The sequence below is a fragment of the Anomalospiza imberbis genome, chromosome Z, assembly GCF_031753505.1.
Source record: "Anomalospiza imberbis isolate Cuckoo-Finch-1a 21T00152 chromosome Z, ASM3175350v1, whole genome shotgun sequence".
NCBI classification, from domain to species: Eukaryota; Metazoa; Chordata; class Aves; order Passeriformes; family Viduidae; genus Anomalospiza; species Anomalospiza imberbis.
In genome coordinates this window covers 41,648,218-41,667,643 of record NC_089721.1, presented here as the reverse complement: position 1 = coordinate 41,667,643, position 19,426 = coordinate 41,648,218, and the positions used below count along the sequence as shown (strand labels likewise).

At 34.9% G+C, this 19,426-nt stretch overlaps 1 protein-coding gene across 1 annotated transcript; it reads right to left on the bottom strand.

Moving 5' to 3' along the window:
- Positions 1-9,444: 9,444 nt before the first annotated feature.
- On the bottom strand, positions 9,445-19,215 carry NUDT12 (nudix hydrolase 12). Its single transcript, XM_068175732.1, is given in 7 exon segments — positions 9,445-9,782; positions 11,044-11,243; positions 12,618-12,731; positions 14,706-14,873; positions 15,824-16,418; position 18,621; positions 19,010-19,215. Coding segments are annotated over 7 exon segments (1,404 nt in total). The 3' UTR covers positions 9,445-9,662.
- Positions 19,216-19,426: the final 211 nt, after the last annotated feature.

Sequence of the window (19,426 nt, the reverse complement as noted above, 5' to 3'; positions counted from 1 at the left end):
TATGTAAGGTCTGCAGATTGATGCATAGATTCATGACTTTAGGAACTAACAGAACTCTAATGTGACTGTTACAGCTGAGGTTTCAGTTCTATTTCATTAAGGTGAAACTGGGAAAACGTTTTTACTTCTAGGAACTTCCTCAATTCAGCTTAAGGAAGATGCTACACACTCAATTCCTACCCTTCACCTTCCTGACCTTCATGGTTATATTTCCAAAATACTTGCATTTGCTATACTACTTTAATTTTTCTCCAGGAATTCAATTTCCATGGTTTTTTTTCTGCTTTTCTATACTAAGTAATGAAATGGTTAACCTCAATATGGAACATGTGATTTCTAATTGTCATTAATAAAATGCTGTTAAAAACTGTCTGCAGATCAAAAACAGCTGCATGTTTTACTTTAGTTTCTCTTTATATTTGATGGTTACTTTTACAGTTGTATGTACCAGAGTTTAGTCTTTGTTTAAATTCTGAATTATACTGAATGCTGAATACAAGATAAGCCCAGAAACACATTTTTACATGAAGTGTTTAAGGCCTTATTTTTAGGAAAGAATAACAAGCATATCTGTAATCAATTAGCAGTGGATATGAATTATGATGGCTTTGGGGATAAGGTTTGCTTGGTTGAAGATAGACTGAAGAATAAAAAAGTACGTAAGGTATCTGAAAGAATCACTGCAAGAAAGATGCCTAAATATTAAGGAGATAGAAAGGATTGTGGATCAGTTATAAAGAAAATAATATTCATTTCAGTTTCTCCTCATAGTTGTAATGTCCAATTTTGCCAGGTTTTGTAATGATAGAATATCATTCAACTTTGCAGAACAAATTCTGTGTCTGAGATGATCAGTACTTCTACTACTACTCAAATATTTATGTGAATTTGGTGTCATGGGACACTCTGAAAATACTGAAGATACAGTAGATAGTGCTGATCCTCTGCATGTCAGGGTTTTGGGAAATGGTCTAATACATTCTAAAATTTAAAACTGAGGAAGCAGCTGTGAAATCATCAGTAGAAATAGCCACAGGTCACAGTTATTTATAGAGGTAGGATTACAGATTTTGCCTTATTGTTGAAAACGAGATTTACAATATAGGTTAACAGGATGATTAGGCTGTATTTTTAAAAATAATTTCTGGATTTGGCAGTAAATAAATAAAAATGATAATGATTATTTGCACTGTTCACTTGTGATTAGTTTTACCAACTCTAATATTAGTTTTTATTATTCAGTCTATCAGCTCTTGGATATTAATTATAGTATTTGCATATTACTTTTATTGTCCCTGCAGTGTGTTAAATTGTTGATACCTTAAATTTCAAAAAAACATTAGAAACAATTTTATGATGCAAATAGTTTTGCTGCCCATACTACATTTCTGTATGCTAATTTATCCTTTCTTCTCTAAGGCCTACCATATCAGAAGAGGCACCCATTCTTTGCTTTTCATTTATTCTACCCATGCATTGTCTTGGTCTAGTCTTGTTTCGTTGGTCCTGGGGCTGAGATGTGATAAAGAATTAGGAATCTCATCAACTTGAATCCCACTCATGAGTAGACCTATTGACTTGAGCAATGATAAGTTGTATGCATCAGGACTGCAAGGTAAGACCTTGCCTTAGGAACTATTTTGTCCACTGCTGGACACTAGATGAACAAGAGACAAATTAGTTTAACTGGGAATAAAGGCATTCAGCATTTGCCTGGATGGAAGCCAAAGTCCATTGACACAGTTTCTTACATGATAGGTTATTCTTAATACATAGATTAGTGCTTGGGTTAACTCAGAATAACAACATCCTAATTTTGAATAAAAGATCAATCTAGGAATGTTTGTATTTATATTTATATCCTACTATAAATTTACAGATCTACCTGTATAAATCTCTGCCTCGAATTTGTTTATTTTCATTGTTGATAACGTCTGTAATGTGGTTTCCTTCAGGTTAATGCAGATGATGACAAGGTCTGCGATAATGAAAGAAAAAAAAAAAAAAAAAAGAAAACCAAAACAAACCAAAATCAATGTAATGAATTGCTTTGAGTTCATCTTGTTATGCAGGAAAATTGCCCTAAAACACTGATTGGAAGTAAATTTGAAAACACAGGAGTTATTTTACTTTATGTTTATATACTTATCGTGGAGATTTTATGTGAAAATACATGTGTTCTTTTGTTTTCTAAACAGCCATGTTCAGTGTACCTTTAAAGATGAGACTGTCAGAAAAGACAAAGGAAAAAAAAAGAAAGGAAAATGTGTAGGATATATTTGCTAATGCTGAATCAGAATGGTGTGATGACAATAAATTTGAAAAATATTTTAAGTTCTTTCAGGATAATATAATCTATCCTTTTAGACTTTAAGTCTCTTTCTTATAATCCTATGCTGTAGAAGGTTTTGGCTATGAGTGGCACCTCACTGAATGCTTCACTACTGAATTCTCCAGTGCTCACAGACTTTAGAACAATGATGTCACAGCACACCAAAACAGGCCTTTCTCAAACAAGAATATTTTACTTCTCTTTCCTTCAGTGCTTCAATATTAATCCCTTCTTTCTGTTTCCTTCCTTTTGATACAGAATCCTATTTTTTTGTCCCTGTTTCCCTTGATGAACTTAATAACACTGAATTTAATTCTCATTTATTTCCATTGTGTCTCTTTGTATTTCACAATATCCTTCTATTCCATGCTAATCATTGCTTTGACTTCGCTTCTCAAGTTACTAGCTATGTGTGGTCCAGTCTCTCACTGCTTAATTCCTCTCCTCTAATTACTAAAGTTTGAATTTTCCATGTGAACTAGACAATCACAGGCTGTAAGGTAACTTAAAGATCATCTCATCCCAATTCCACTGCCATGGACAGGGACACCTTCCACTAGACTAGGTTGCTCAAGCTTCATCCAGTTGGGTCTTGAATTGATGTGTATATAGTTACTATGTTATAAGCCTATGTTACAGTTTTTGAACAGTTGTTATAGTTATTATTGTTGTCACTGTTATTCATTTCTTGGGAGTTGTTTAGGTTTTTCCTAATAGGTTTTCATTGCTTATTAAAAAATAAAAGATTTTATAGGGTTATATATATTATTATGGGTTATATAGGATATGGGGTAATAATTACTAGAGTGGTTAAGGTTTATTCTCACCAGAAGGCCCCATGGGAAAGGTACAGCTGCAGGCTGGACAGTTGGAAGTCACTTGAGAGGTGAAAGGCAGTTAGGAGTGAGGAAAGAGTCAGTTGGGTGACAGCTGGAAGTGAGATTGTGATTGTCTGGAGGAACACATGGACAGCGTATGAGCAGGAAAATGATTGGATGCTAGCACGTGTGGACACCAGCACTGCAGCTGAGCCAGCCAGTGGGTGCCTTCTTTCTGTTAAGTCTTGGTTTGGTTTCAGTTTTGTTGGGTAGAGATTAAAGGCATAAAAAGGGTGTGATTCTTCACAATGAAGGGATCTCATTCGGATGCATAAGGGGGTCCATGTCACTTTGTTCCTCACTGCTACAGTGGCACTTTATTGAGCACAACAAATCAGGATCCTTTCTTTTTTCAGACCGTGAAAAGATTGCAAACACCAGTCAGTATATCTTCAGTTCTGATTCAGAAGGAAGGTTACTGTCTAAACAACTAACACTATCACATTTGCCATAAATCCACATATTTAGGAAACTCAAACCCCATGTAATTAGATTTTGCATTATTTTTGACTTTTCTACAAGCAGAAATAGACACAATGTGAATTGCTGAATAGATTGCTTTTGGAAAGAAATAATAGTTGTGTTATTCTCTCCAATATGTTAAAGCTGTCTCCCTGCAGGTGGGGTATTCTTCACTTTAGATTCAGAAAATGCTACTGCAATTGCAGTTAGTCAAATGTTTTCAAGATTATTTTAACTCAGCACTGAGAATCCAAGTGCCAGCAAAGTTGTAGTAAAATATAGATCAGCAATCGTGGGCTGTTTAGATACAGGCATTTCTGCCTTTTTAGGGAGAAGTGAAGTCAGGTTATTATTATTTTTTTTTTTAATTCTGCAAAATCATATGTAAAACTCATGTCCTGTAAAGCTCCTGTCTACCTATTAAGTAATCTTGCTTTTTGGTTAATTATTTTGAGCTTTTGCAACAAAAGACAAAATAATGTATTAATAAAGATAAGCATTTATTTTAGATGTTTAGATTTCTGCAGCAACATTTTTCATTTTTACCTTCATTTAAAAATGTGCACTGCCTTACACTGCAACAGACTAGTAGGTAGCCTCTGTGCTGTAAATGGTCTCTAAAACATTCCATCATGATTTTAACACAATTACTAATTAATTAATATTTCTACACTTTACTACAACGGATGTTCATGTGTTTATTATCATATAAGTAAAAACATATTTATAAATAGAGAGCAGAATTTGCTGTGCATGACCTCTCTTTTCTACTGCATAAAATAATTTTCCTTCATCAAAAGCTCTGAAAATGTGTTTTAAAAATCACATAAATTGCCATTTCTGTTTACATTGTTGGACATCTGCTAGTCCTATTTTAGAGACCAAAGGAAAACTTCCTAAACTGAGTATCAGCTGGATTAGCCTGTTCATGTCAGTGAGTTTGTCATTCTGATATTTAGAATGCTATCTATGGAACTCATGCTTTGTCAGTACCAAAAATGACAGCAGGTATGGGAAATACCCTCCAGATGGGATGCAACAATTGGCGATGAAGCCAGTAGAAATCTCACTATAACATACATTAACAATAACAACTATAACAACCATTGCCAATAATGAAACGTAGTTTCTATAGTCAAAGATGTTATTGTCAGTGTAGTACTATAATTCTTTCTCAGTCTCTGAATTACACAAATTTATTTGCAGTTCAGAATTCCTCATCTGTCTAAACAGAAATCAGGTAAATTTGAAGCATTTGCTTACACTTGAAATTCAGACCACCAGAAAAACCCTTCAGAGTAATTGTACTCTATAAAAATTTTCTCAAAAACAAGTTTTTTTTTTTTTTTTTTTTTTTTTTTTTATTTTCAAAATGTCTGGGACTATAAAATATAAATTACCATTATGTATGAAAAATATTCCATTGTTCATAGAATGTAATATGGGCAAAATCTGTCACCCTATCCTAACTTCTAGGATTTGATTTCTGGTGTCTAAAATGGGAACCATATTTTCTGACCATACAGTTTCCAGGGTCACTTTCTCCAGATCAGCAATTCACACAAAATAAGTAAGGAGCAATTTAGATTTAGAGTGACAAAAGAATTTGAGACTCTTATTTCATACACTCTTTTTTAGCTTTGGCAGAGGTCTTGAGAAAATACCTACATTTCTTAGCTGAATGTTAGAAGGCTTCTCTCCTTAGAAAGAAATAAGGATGTACTTTACCAAAGTTAGCCTAGTTTGCAGGATGATGAAATGGTAGGAGGAAGAAAATTACTATTTAGGCTTATTTAAGTACTGAAAAATGAAAAGGTAAGCTTCTCTACTCAACAACATCTTCTTCTCTCAACTCAACTCTCAACATTCCTTCTTGACTACTAATTCTGTAGTCTTATCATAGCACTCCTCATATTCCAATGTGAAATGTTGTTTGCAGAAAGGCAATACTTCTAAAAAAAGCAAGTTCATACAGGTAGGCTTTAATTTCCAAAATTATATACCACTAAATTTATAGTACTTATATGCTAAAATAAGGTAACCAATACAGATTTAGTAATCAAATATCCATCTCAAAAATCTATCATTTAGGAAAACAGTCATATTTTCTTACTGTGAAAAAAATTCCTATTTAATAAAATCTATGATGAATTATAACAATTAGTAGCTACAGAATACTAACTAAAATAGTCTAATTTAACAAAAAAAGGTTTATACTTACCATTGCCATGAGCCAATATTCATCTTCCTCAGATGCCTGCTGTTACGGACTGTCTGTGAACAGTTTGCTTATCTAAGCTCATGAAGGATGGGTTGGCTGTCTTGCTAACGCTTAATAGGATAACAAATTCAATTTTTTTTTTCTTTAGACTTATCTCCATCAGTACCATCAAACCCAGTCAGCAATGATACACAGTATATACATATCCTTCAAATCAATGAAGCAATAAAGGGCTACCACTTATTTAATTCTTTACATCTAAAGCAGATATAAAAATAACAACTAAATTACCCAGCAGCTACAAAATGTCTGCTCTGTCTGAAAAGTCTTAATCAATCAGATTACCTAATTAAAATTAAAGATAAAAGAAGGAGCAATGTTCACAGCCTTGTTCCACTTCTTTTTCTATTTCTGTCTGCTAAGCTCAGAATCTGATTAGTATATTTAATTCCATGAAGCATCATGACTGGCCTACCTTTAATCAGCCTGTTGACATCCACCCGTTTTTCTCTCACATCTTGCAGACTTCAATGTAATCATTTACTGGCTTGCCAATACTCCTACAGAAAACTTAATGTTCAAATTATAGAATCAACACTGGAATGATTCTACTTTTCAAGCATTTACATATATCCAGAATGAAAAATGAGTTAAAAGAATTATGTTTATTGGGACAAATGCAAAGTTTATAAAAATATCATAATCGGTATTATACTTACATAAAATTTCATTACATTGCATGAGATTACAGTTTCATTAGAAATATCAATTTTGGTTTGTGTTCAAAGACCTAATTATCTTTTCCTGCTTTATTAAGCTACTATTTCTATTATCTGTAAATTATTATAAAAATAGATAAAATACATAATATTTTCAAATTATGTATTGAATAGAAGGTAGTTCTCTTTAGTATACAGGCAAATTGGGATAAAAGGCATCTCTGGAATTTTCTGCCTTGTACATCTGATGTCATGAATACTGTTTTAGGTCTGATACCATTGTACAAGCAAGGGAGAAAAGAGACAGACCATTATTCACAGTGCAGAAAAAAACACTCTTTTTAGTAAGTAATACTATTCTCTTAATCTACTGCATTAACTTTGTAGCAAGAAACAGCCTGCTTCCAAAGCTGCTGCTGTCTTATGAGTAAGTTGAACTACTGAGATCTTCTGGAGGTGTTGCCCATACAATACTCCAGTCTGAACCACTACAGTCTGTTCAACTGCTTATAAATTTAATTTGGCACTTTCCTGCACTGCTGTATTTGCCAGATAACCACAGCATTTGGCTCTTCAATTTGACATTTCCTATGTAAACTGCAAAAAGTAACTGTCCTTCAAAAAATGTATAGGTATTTTTGAAAAAAATTCAAATTCTGACCTACAAACAGGGCAAATTAAGTAATAAAAAGGCAGGAAAAATATTTTCTTAAATATATTAAATTTATCTAACTAGTTTTCTTAAACAAAATAGATTTGTCTTCTTCCCTGCAAATGGAATTCTTCTGTTGGTAAGGGAAGAAGGCCTTGAAAGTTTCAAAACCTTTTACAAAAGCTTGGCTTAGATTTTGAAAATATATAAAGACTAAAAATCGTTGACACACTGAAGGTGTTAGACTTGAAAGATCATTAAAGTATTACTCTCAAAATCAGAGATTGTGTGGTTCCTTTTGTCATGTAATTATTTTTCTGTTTTTCTTCATATAGAAAAGTATACATTTTCAATTTACTTATTAGCATTGTAACTTCAGATAAATACTGGTATACAGATTCTCAAAAAATAGGTTATTTACATCAGTATTGGTTAGGGATACTGTGCTTGGAGTTTTACTTTTAGAAGCCCATCTCTATAGACACTCACCATAATTTTCTACACAAAAAACTATTCCAGTAGTTCCAAATGTATTCCTATGGGTCTTAGTCATGTACATTTAGCTAACTCAAAGCCATAAACTACTTATTTTTATGCTACCTATATTTGCTGTACACTTGATCCTTCCTCTTCCATCTGGCTCCTCATTCCTTTGTTGTTCATCTCTCTGAATGTAATCACTACAGCACTAGTTGAAACTTCCTTTCATTGCTTAGCTTCCACCACTTTTTGCAGACTTTCCAATATTCTCCTTTACTCTATGAACAACCTGCAACTGAAAATTGCCATTGTCACCATGCAGTCCTGCTGGTACGTGTGGCCTATGACAGCTTTCCATAACTTGCCTTCTCTGTAGAAGCAATTTTTAAGGGAAGCAGTGTCTTGTTTCCTTCTCCTTGCCAGACACTTCAAGAGATAACTTGTATTTTATTTTTATGTGTGGCTAAAACAAGGGAGAGAATGAAGCAACACAATATGTCAAATACTCTAAATCTGTCAGGAAGGCTTTTTGCTTTAAAGTTTCTTAGATACTGCCCTACAAAAAAAAAAAAAAAAAAAAAAAGAAGAAAACTGCTGAGCATAGTATGACATGCATGGGGAAAAAAAGAACAATCAGGATTTGTACAACAGTTTTACTGATTCCAGGTTGCTGAGAATTTTGGAAAAAATATTACACCAATCACTATTAAAAACAATTTAAATTACTCCAAATAAACAAGCAATAAAATAATAAGTTTACATTTGTCACTATAATTGCATTTTCCTCAGGTCATTTGCATTTCTTTTGATATTCCTGCAATGGCTGCAGAATGACAGACTACAAACTATTACATAATGAAATCAATAACAAATCAGTATACTTTCCTTTTTAGAATATCAATATTATCTTAAATAACTTGATACATTAAGACACAAATCTGATCTGTAGCATTAAAAACACATAAAAAAATATTTTAATTAACATATTGCTATCCCAGTCTTATAGCTGCAGTTAATATACTTCTTTCAACTGTAAGATTCTTAATAGCAGTAACAATCTTAGCATCTCTATTTCCACAAAGAACTTTGTGCATATTTTGAGATATGTCTTGTTCTGCCTTCTCCATTATTCTATAATTTAATTTCTATTTATCAGAGAATGAAATTACTCACTGCCTAGCATCAATAAGTACATTATTATCTTATAAAAACACTAATACTTAGGCATTCAGGGATGGTTCTCCAACACCTTTTTAAAAAACAAAGTATTGTGTTATATCTTTAAATTCTGGCTGACATACAATTGGGTAAGTGCAGGCCAAGTTGGATGAGTAAATGCACTGCTTAGAGCATTAATATAAATTAGGTTATTAATGTAAAAGATACAAAGTACCACATATTCACTATTTACATATGCTATTAACTTTAAAATAACCATACTTGGTAAGGCTTTCAACACTGAATGTCACTGTACATGTGACAGGTCAAATGTAGAAAATGGAGATATGCAAAAATGAGAAAATTAAGGCCAAACAGGAGGATGTAAGCAGAGAACTAGAACAGCAGGCAAGGTCAGACAGCCCTCTTTGTAATGCTGTGACTCTTTCCAGTGGGGAAGACCAAATCAAACATAAAAAGTGCAAGAGAAAAAGGCATAATCATTTCATTCTAGAACAAGAAATACAGCCTGTAGTCAACAAGATACCAATTCTACTTATTTGGTTGCTTGCTTGGGATAATTATTGAGTTTTGTCCAAATCTAATTCAGGTCTGAAAACACCTACAAAGATTTGCATAATTTAGCTCTGGAACCAATGTAAAGGCTCAGAAAATCACTTGGTTACACATTCACTAGACAAACAGTTCTAATTTATTCCTAATTAAGCATTCAATTGAAGAAATAACTTAAAGAAATCAATTATTTGAAATAAAGATTAGCATTCATTCCAATCCAATGTTTCATCAACTGTTGTGCAATAGCTTGACTTGGTGGTACAAAGAAAGAACACTGGTTTGCTTTAATGAGAACTTCCATGACCTGCAATAAAAGCAGATTTTTTTATCTTTAGAATATAACATTATAAACTATATGGAATCTAACATTGTATTAATGCAGAAATTATCTTCCTATAAAGATCCATCAGTCTACCATTGCTATACCTATTAAAGAGCTACTAAGAGATTCTCCAAAATAAATGCAGAGGAAGTCCAACATTGTGTGAATTATGACATTTTTGAGTTTAATGTGCTCCAAAGGGTACCTTCTTCATAACAGAACTGTGGAGACCACTAGTATACTATTTAAGGTTTCTGTGAAGCCTTTTTATGGCAAGGACCATCAGATGGTGCTCTACACTGTGAAAAAATAATTCTTTTAATGTTTACATGTAGTGCCACAGAGATGTGTTTTCTTGGTCTTCTGAAACAGTTGCAAGTAACTTGTGAATACACTTTCAGTAATTTTTGAAGCATATTTCCAGCTGTACACCAATCTGCATGTGACTAGTTGTATTCAGAACTGATATTCCCTTAAAATAATGATCCTAGTGTTAACAGAAACACATTGAGATTGTAGGTGACTAACTTTGCTTTCAAGGTGACTTAGAGACAAAACGCTTTGAACTGCCAGGCAGAAGTCCAGTGTTATTAAAAGCTTAGCTCCCAAGCTTCCTACAGGAAAACTTGTGAAAACTAGGTTGTGTAAGTAATCTTTCCTTTTACTCATGAACTGAAATCCTTCTGTGCAAGTCTTTTCTGCCTCACTTTTATTTTACTATATTTTACCTACTGATGGAAGCTAAGTTTAGGATTTCTTATTAATGCACAGTAAGCTGCATTTAATAACAGAGTATTAAAATAGTATTGCATGAAAAAAGATGTTCAATCTAATGAATTGCCAGAGTCCTTACTTTAACTTCCACCCTCACAGCAAATCTGGTAGACTGTCTGGAGAAACTGTAATGAATAATGCTATTAAATAATATTACTGCATGAAAAGCACAGGCTTGCTAAAGAAATGGGTTAAAATAACTTGGCTATCTCACAGAAGGCAAAGGTGAAGAGCAAGCTGGCAAGAATGTCATAAAATGAGCTTGCAAGTAACTCAGACATTGCTGTGAATACCTGTCTTTTTCTGGTTGTGTCTAACCTACAACCAGAATATAATGCAACTGTAGTATGGTAAAATGAAGAGTACACATGCTCATTTGACTTGCTGAAAAATAAAGTGTCTGTTGTATGCCAGAACCAATACAGTCACAGACTAATCAATAGAAGAAGAAAATGAAAATGAACTTTACCTGTTCCCTAGTGAACCAGTGGGCATCCTCTATTTCATTCTTGTCAACTTTAATTTCTGTGGACACTGCAACAGCTAAGCAGCCAATCATTAGGGATGATGGCATTGGCCACGGCTGACAAGAGACATACTGAACATTGGCAACTTTGACTCCAGCCTCCTCCTCTACTTCTCTTTGAACAACATTTTCTATGGTTTCACCTAATCAAAAAGGGCAAAGAACAAGCAGCTCATGAAAATACGCCAAGCAACAATCACATACTGTGCTTTGAATTGACTCAAAAGATTTGAAACTGCCCAAGGCAATTATCTATAAATATCTAGTTCACAGATCAGGGCAAAGACCTTGGCACGAGACACAAAAGTCTAATAATGTAAAACAGCCATCAAAGCAAAATGGACCTTTGAAAATAAATTTCTCCATAATAATATTTATTTCCTGAATGGATAATTCATTATATGCACAAGTCGTTATCAATATATCTAAAATGTCAAAAATTAGGTAGAAAATATATAATTCCTGTAATTATTCTTGAAACATTGATCTGTTCATTTGTAACTAACACTGTGTTAATTTCTGGATTTTCAGTATGATTGTAACAGCATGTACTACAACTTGAAAAATCAGTATTTAGAATTACAATTGTAACAAAACAGAGATTTAGAATACTTGCTCACATTTCTGCATTGTATTATTCCCTTTGCCTGACTCATTCTTCATTGTCTTAATACATGCAGACAATACTGTAAATTGAAACTGCAATGGAAAGCTTTGCCTCCATATCCATAGAAAACTATAGGTGTATGTGTGTGGAATGCGGATGGTAACCAGCCTACATAGGCACACATGTACTGTGCTGTAACTGTTGATTACAGGTTCATTAAAGGACATGGTCCATCCATCAGAAATAAATATCTTGACTTCTTCCAAATGATATTTGAATAAACTTGTTCATGCTGCCACTGTATGTCAACCTGCACATATTTATTGAATACATTTATTCACTATAATTTCACTGGTGATAAAGATCTATTCAAAACAGAAGAATATTTTACAAGTTGTTCTGCAGGTACTTAAAATTGTAACTAATTTCAACTATTATCGCTTGACATAGCAATTGAAATATCTCTTTATCTTTCTTTCAGAATTATGTAATTTCTACTTATCTTCCATAGAAACAATCAGGCCCTAAAAACATAGGCATACGCTTAACTTCACGTTAGCTTTACCTTATACTTTAACACTTACTTTTCCTACGCTAAAATCCTTTGCTAAGTATCACCAGTCAAGGCGAGATATTTTAAAATTTTTGTTTTTCATTTAAGTAGAGATTTAAGACTACATGATTTGAAAACAGTTTGGTATTTTTATTTACTCAAGTTACTCTTCGCTTTTTTTTTTATAAACCATCAGCTGCAAAGTACAGAATAAGTGTATTTATTGTAACAACTCATCTATAAGGAAGCAAAGAAACTTCAATTTGAGATAACACAAATTAAATTTCTCTGTAATTGTAAAGGTATAATACTTTTATTGAGAAAATACATTTGATAACAGAAAATGAAATTATTCACCAGGTTCTAAAAATCCAGCAAGGCAGGTAAACATTCCTGGGGGAAATCTCTTCTGCCTACCTAAAAGGCAATGGTCGCCATCTGGAGGGATGGCTTGCATTATCACAACAGGATCTGCAAAGGACATAAAATGAATATATTTCAACATTTGAGAGACTTAATGCAATAAAAACTTCAAGTCTATTACATACCAATGCATATAAAGACAAAAATGATATTGAAATCATAACTGTGTCCATGCCCAGAGTAAGCTGTTATTTAATTTCACTTTGGGATTACCTTCCATGCAAGATACCTCTTTATTTCGTTGTGCAACATACATGCTTAGTAGAAGCAGCTTACTAACCTGTTGTATTGTGTTTTTATATCTTTGTAACAGTTCTGTAATGGTTTGCCCCTTTACCCCCCATTTTCTCCCAATGGTTCCACCCTGAGCTCTCCTGCCCTTCCTCCAAAGCCACCCCTCCCTGGTGCCTTGCCCATCACGCAGCTCCTAATCCCACCATCCCAAATTTTTCCACCTTGGGCACCGAGTCAGTGGACAAAGGCAACGGGTCCCTCCCTTAACCTTCCCCCATTGGTTTGTGGTTCTGTCTGTCCTCCTACCTTCCACTCCCCTAAACTCCCCCAGATTCCCCCACTGGGCAGTGGGCGTCCCTCCCCCTTGTCTCCGCCCCAGCACTTAAGGTGATTACGAAAGCCTTGTGAGTCACTTTCAACTGCAGGAACATGGAACTCAGAGCTCCTCGGAGCTTACAATAAACCTGAGACTTTTCCCGGCCGTGAGTCGACTCCCTCATTACCTTCTTGGATGCCGCCCCTCCTCCATACAAGGCAGACAACGAAGCGCTCGCCGCTCCCCGAATCTGCCACGAGACACAAGGGAGTGTCCCTCACTGCTGACCGTGCCTCTGCTGGGCAGGTGAAGCCAGGGGGCTTCAGAGAGAGCACAGCGGCACTAACCAAAGCTTGAAATGCAGGACAGAAATTACCTGTAACCAAAGGACACAATCTGCTAAGAGAATCAGCAGTACTAACTTAGCTATGCATCCAGCATATACCAACAGTTTCTGCAACAAACTCATTTATTATCCTCTTCTCTTCACCACAGAGGTCTGAAGAATGTCTTTTGACTAAAAACCAAATAACTAGACACTTTGCTGACAATGCAAATACTGACTAAGTACTGAGTACTTTCCTCCTTTGACTTTGTTTACTCTTTGCTATCAGTTTCTCATATGATGTTGCACTTCAACAAATTTTCTCACTTCTGTTCATTGTATGTCTTTCTTTCTTTATAACGTAATATTTTCTCCTATTGGTCTAAGCAATATTATCAACTCGTGATCTTTTCCCCTTTTTATTGTCATCTAGTTTTAAGTAAAAAAGTAAAATGTGACCCTTTATTGTAAATGCAGGTGAACCTGATGGGAAGAAATGATGATGTCTGACTCCAGTTCAGAAGGCTGAGTGATTTCTTTATTATAACTATACTATAATACATTAATATACTGTTTAAAGGAGATACTAAAACTACATACCTACTTTTCTAACTACCATATCTAACTCATGACCCTCTCTTGAGAGTCCAGCCACAGGTGGATCTGATTGGCCATCAGGCTCAAACAATCCTCACCAGAATCCAATCAAGCAATCACCCCAGGTAAACAATTCCCCAAACATATTCCACATGGGAAAAACAAGGAGCAGAAATAGAAATTGTTTTCTCTTTCTTCTCTCTGTGCTCCTCTATGAAAAAATCCTGAGAGAGAGAAGAATGTGCCTGCCACAGCCCTTTACACTGCTGGTATGTAATTTATACTGTTGGAATTTCTAATTGATGTTACTTGTTGAAATAAAGGTTGCATTGTCACAGCAATTCTGTATCATAGACTAGTGCAAGAAAGAGAAGCCTGAACTACTTAATCCATAAAGAGCTGAGACAGACATAGCCTGAGGAGAAACAAGTATGGAAGACCTAGGACAGAAGTAAGCAGCTGAAATAACTAGAAATAAATTGATTTACACGCATAGACATTTACAAGCAATTGATTTACAAGCAAGTCACTTTTGAGTGAGTATTCTCACCAACTCTTGGGTATGATGTGTTATGAATTCCTTGGAGATTGGGATAATCTTCTTTTAAGCAAGTTTTGTTATAACCCTCTTCTTCAATCTTGGTTGCACTCCCACATGTTGGGCAGAATCAGTAATGGTGGTGCCATGCTAGAACAGATCTCACCTGGGCTATAACTCCTTTAAAACAATACATTGAGAATGCACAAAATCAAATACTAATTAATGTTAAGCTTTTAACAGCACAGAAAAATCAAGTACTGAAGTTTAGCACAAAAAATCAGAGTGTGGTTTGACTCATAATCATGATTTCTCATAAGAGAAGTTGAGCAGTATGAGTTATGTAGACCTTTTCCTTTACAGCACAGCAAATGCAATAGAACACGGTATTAAAAAGCTACAGGGCAGTTTAGACATATTCAGAAACAAATTCATCCAGATCAATATACCCTGCTTCTCACAGAAGTCACTTTGTGTAGGCAAACTGCCAAAATTACATGTATCAAGTCTTTTTCAGATGACCATTTTAGGGCTACTCCAGGTAGCCCTAAATAATAATGCATTGTTCCATTTAAACTTAAGATTCAAGTTGAACTTTCCCTTTATCCTTATGTAAAAACAAAACTGCTACAACGTTGTTAATGTCCTTACTAACACTAACTCACTTTGGCATCCTGACTTTTTAACACTTCCTTGTCAGATAAGTATCCAGCACGCTGTTATGAAGAACTTAGGTTCTAATTTCTAGTAATTAATAATTTTGTGATTATTAATTTTAATTAATAATTTCATTACTGAAAACTCAATAATGACAGATTTTTTTCCTTCATGTTTCTAATGTTTGTACATTAATATTTAAATAGTACTGTTTAAAACCCATGATGATCAATAGGTTTTACAGTCTAATACTGTCACTGCAGAAATTAGTCCTTTACAAATGCACATCTGCTTACATACAAAATTCTTCACAAAACCACTACCAGGCTTTTAAAATCAAAATATTTCTAAAGCCACTGAAAACAAAATTTCTTTGCAGTGGTTTGTCTTTTCTTTGAATTATACCTCAGGGAATACCAAAGTGTATCTTTATGATTATACATTTTGTACTTGCTGCATTTTATGCATCTTACCAGCTTCTTTTTCAGGTAACTGCAGTAGTGCTGGCATTGGTGGGTGAAGAAAGTAACAATCCTTGTGCTTCTGTTTAAGTTTTTCAGCAGAAGCAGAACCAATGCTAAGAGCAAACCAAGCAACTAACCCATCTTCTTAATCTTCTTGCTCAACTCTTCCCTTGCAAGCAGCCGTCAGGTTCATGTCAAACTGAAGGTCCACTCCAAGAACAATCAAGGTACATTCTTCAGTTTGGTTCATGCACTGTTCCACATCCTTGTGGTACAGCCTGCAAAGCTTTACTTCTGGTTGCTGTGAACTCTCTCTTCCCCCACCCAAAGTAACCAAGGGACTTAGATTTGAGAAGAGGATGTACACTGTAGCTGGATGGTTTTGTTTTTTACTTAACCACTTAGAATCTGTTCTTTTATCACTCCTTCACTCCAGAAGTGTCATGCCAAAATAATTTTCATATTCTTTCACATCATTTGACAAAAATCTAGGTTTCCGATCACCTTTCACATTAGTTAACAAATTGGCTATGTGTTTGTACCCCCAAAATTTAGCAATGTCAAGAGTTGTCTGCCTTGATTTATTAATGATGGATCTGTCACACTTGAATAAACAGAAAAGAGCTGAGGTTACCAGAGTAAATATGTTTAGGAAGGGTCCTGATGCTGTATTATTCTTAGAGCATACACATCTGACACTATTAAGGTACAAGAACTTCTAGACACTGTCTATACTGGGATAATCTTTAGGCAAAATGTTTAGCATCATGGTGACAAAATATAATTATACTTCTTCTTTTGCCAAGGCTGCATTTCATTTTTGTTGATCCTTTCTTCTTGATCCTTTTCAGATTACCATTCACCAAAATTCACGAAGTAGTACAAAGGCAATGAATTTATTAAAATTCCACATACTGTATCATTAAAAAAAAGGCTCAAAACCAGAGCTTCAAAAGTCAGGCTATAGGTCTGTTCCTCATAATCAGTAATCAAAATGGAAAAAAAAAAACAAAAGAAAAAAAAAGAAGCCTAACAAGCATTACTTTCTAGAATCTACTGGAAGCAGCAACAAGACTTTTACAATAAAATATTTTATTGAGGTTAATTGGCTTGTTCAGTCTGGAGAAAAGAAGACTGAGGACAGATCTCACTGGGGTGTCCAACATCCTCACAAGGGAAAGCAGAGGTACAGGTACTAATCTTTTCACTCTGGTGACCAATGACAGGGCACAAAGCCAGAGTTCAAGGAATGTTTAGACAATGCTTTCAAACACATGGGCACATGGTGGGATTCTTGGGATGAGCTGTACAGCTGCAGGAGTTGATCCTTGTGGGTCCCATCTAACTCAGGATATTGGATGATTTACCATAAAATTCAAATCAAGAATACAGCCTCTCATTAGTGGCAGAAGCTGGTTCCTGTAGGGATCTTTTAGTTACCCAGATGTCTGTAAAGTGAAGCAGGTAAGGGAATGTTGCCTCATCACATACATTTAAATACTAAAACCAAAAGGAAATCCAAGCTTTAAATAGGTTGAGGTTCACTGGAAGGTCAAAATACCACAATTTAATTATTTGTTAATATTAAATTTGCAAGTAAAACAGAAATGTCACTGTAAACTACAAAATATGTAATAAATATTAGACTCATCAGTTTTTAAAACCAGAAGATGACAGTACTATTTATGTTGCTGATACACAGGCAAGACCATTTTGAGATTTTATATTAAACTCAGTAGGTTTTGAGGGTATTTGAGTATACTGTTTAGAAAACTACTCAAAACTTAAATTACAAGTTTTTGCTGCTAAAGGATCTCCTCTCATGACCAGTAACAGGACTCATGGGAATCACATGAATCTCTCTCAGGAGAGGTTTATGTTTGCTATCAGGAAAATGTTCTTTACCCAGAGGGTGGCTGGGCACTGGAACAGTCTCCCCAGGACAGTGTTCACAGCATCAAGGCTGACAGAGTTCAAGAAGTGTTTGGACAATGCTCTCAGGCACATGGTGTGATCCTTGGAGACAGTGCTATGCAGGACTATGACTCGGACTTAATCCTTGTGAGTGCCTTTCAACTTAGGATATTCTATGATGCTACAATTCCGTGACAAAAAAAATTGACTAGATTTCTAGAATTATTCTCTATAATGTTATGAAATATTATCTTCATAGACATTCATGCTTGTATAACCAGCAACTCTAATTGTCAAAATAATTATTCTAAGCACTAACTAAAAGAAGACCAGTGAGGGTACAGAATCATCTAACAAACTATATTCAGTTGCCTAACAGAGCAGCCACGAAAAGGACATTTAAAAAAACGATATTAACTATTTTTTTTTTAAGAAAAGCTTAAGTTAAAAAACTGTTATCCTATTTACCAACTGATAAATTCCCCAGCATCTCAAAAGATTCCTCAATACACAAAATCTGGCACTACGATACCCTCTACGTACTGGAATGTACTGATTATTGTAGAAACCAGTGGTTTATCTAATGCCCCACTCTGAGCCCCAGCAGAGGCTACAGGTCTTGGGTATGACTGAAAAAAAAATCAAGAATGGATGGGATGATTACTGGAGAATATGGAAGGCTATGCCTGAAGTTAGTCATTAACTAAAGAATGAACTAAACTTGCTTTTTTCTGTAACTAGGAGTTCAGAACGGAACAGTCTGGTCCTGATTAATGTTAAATTCAGTTAAACGCATGTGATTCTAACTTAGTTTTAAAGCATTTTCCATTTGAAGTAACTTTGGAAAAGATGAGTCTGGGATGTCCTACTGAAGAGTGAGCAAACATTCTACACTACAGAGATGCAAGTGGATTACAAATCAAGTTTAGAGGAAAAATTTAAGTGGAACAATCAAATACACCCAATTTATATTCAATACAGTGGTTGGAATTAGGGTGCAAACTTTGTTCTAGTCTGTTGGCCTCTGTGAAAAATGATAACATAACCTTGAATATCAAAGGAGTAACTTTACAGTTGCTTATAACTTTTAGACTTTCTTAGCAAATATGAAAAGCATGATGCAATAGCAGAAAACAGTTATAAACTGACACAGAGTACATTTTCTTAGCCCTGAAAATTCTGCTATTATCTGTCTGGTAAATTTACTTCTGAGACAAAACTGATGGGGGCAAAAAGGGGTGCAAAACAGAGCTCTCGAATGGGGTCTACTAAAGAGCTTACCCCTCTTGAAAAAGAACCTGCACAATCTCGAGGTGTCCATTTCTAGCACCGTACAGGAGGGCTGTCCAGCCATTCTGTGCAGCTGCATTGACCAGTGACGGGGAGTGGCTGAGCAGTGCCTTCAGCCTGGCTATGTCTCCAGCAGCAGCAAAGTCATGCAGCTGAGAAACCATGTCCTGATGCAGGTTCTTTTCAAAGTCAGTCATTGTGCCTTCTAAAGGTAAGAAAAAGAAAATAAAAATGCCTGAGAGCATGCCTCTCACTACTAAGACGATTTAAGTAAAAGATCTAACTTCCCCTTAATTGTGGTGGTTCCATAAAGACAGAGAGAAGGTGGAAGAATGTCTTTTCTGATAAGGAGGCAGTAACTCTTTATGGGCCCCTGTCACTGCCATCTCTGTGCGAAGAATTTCTTGA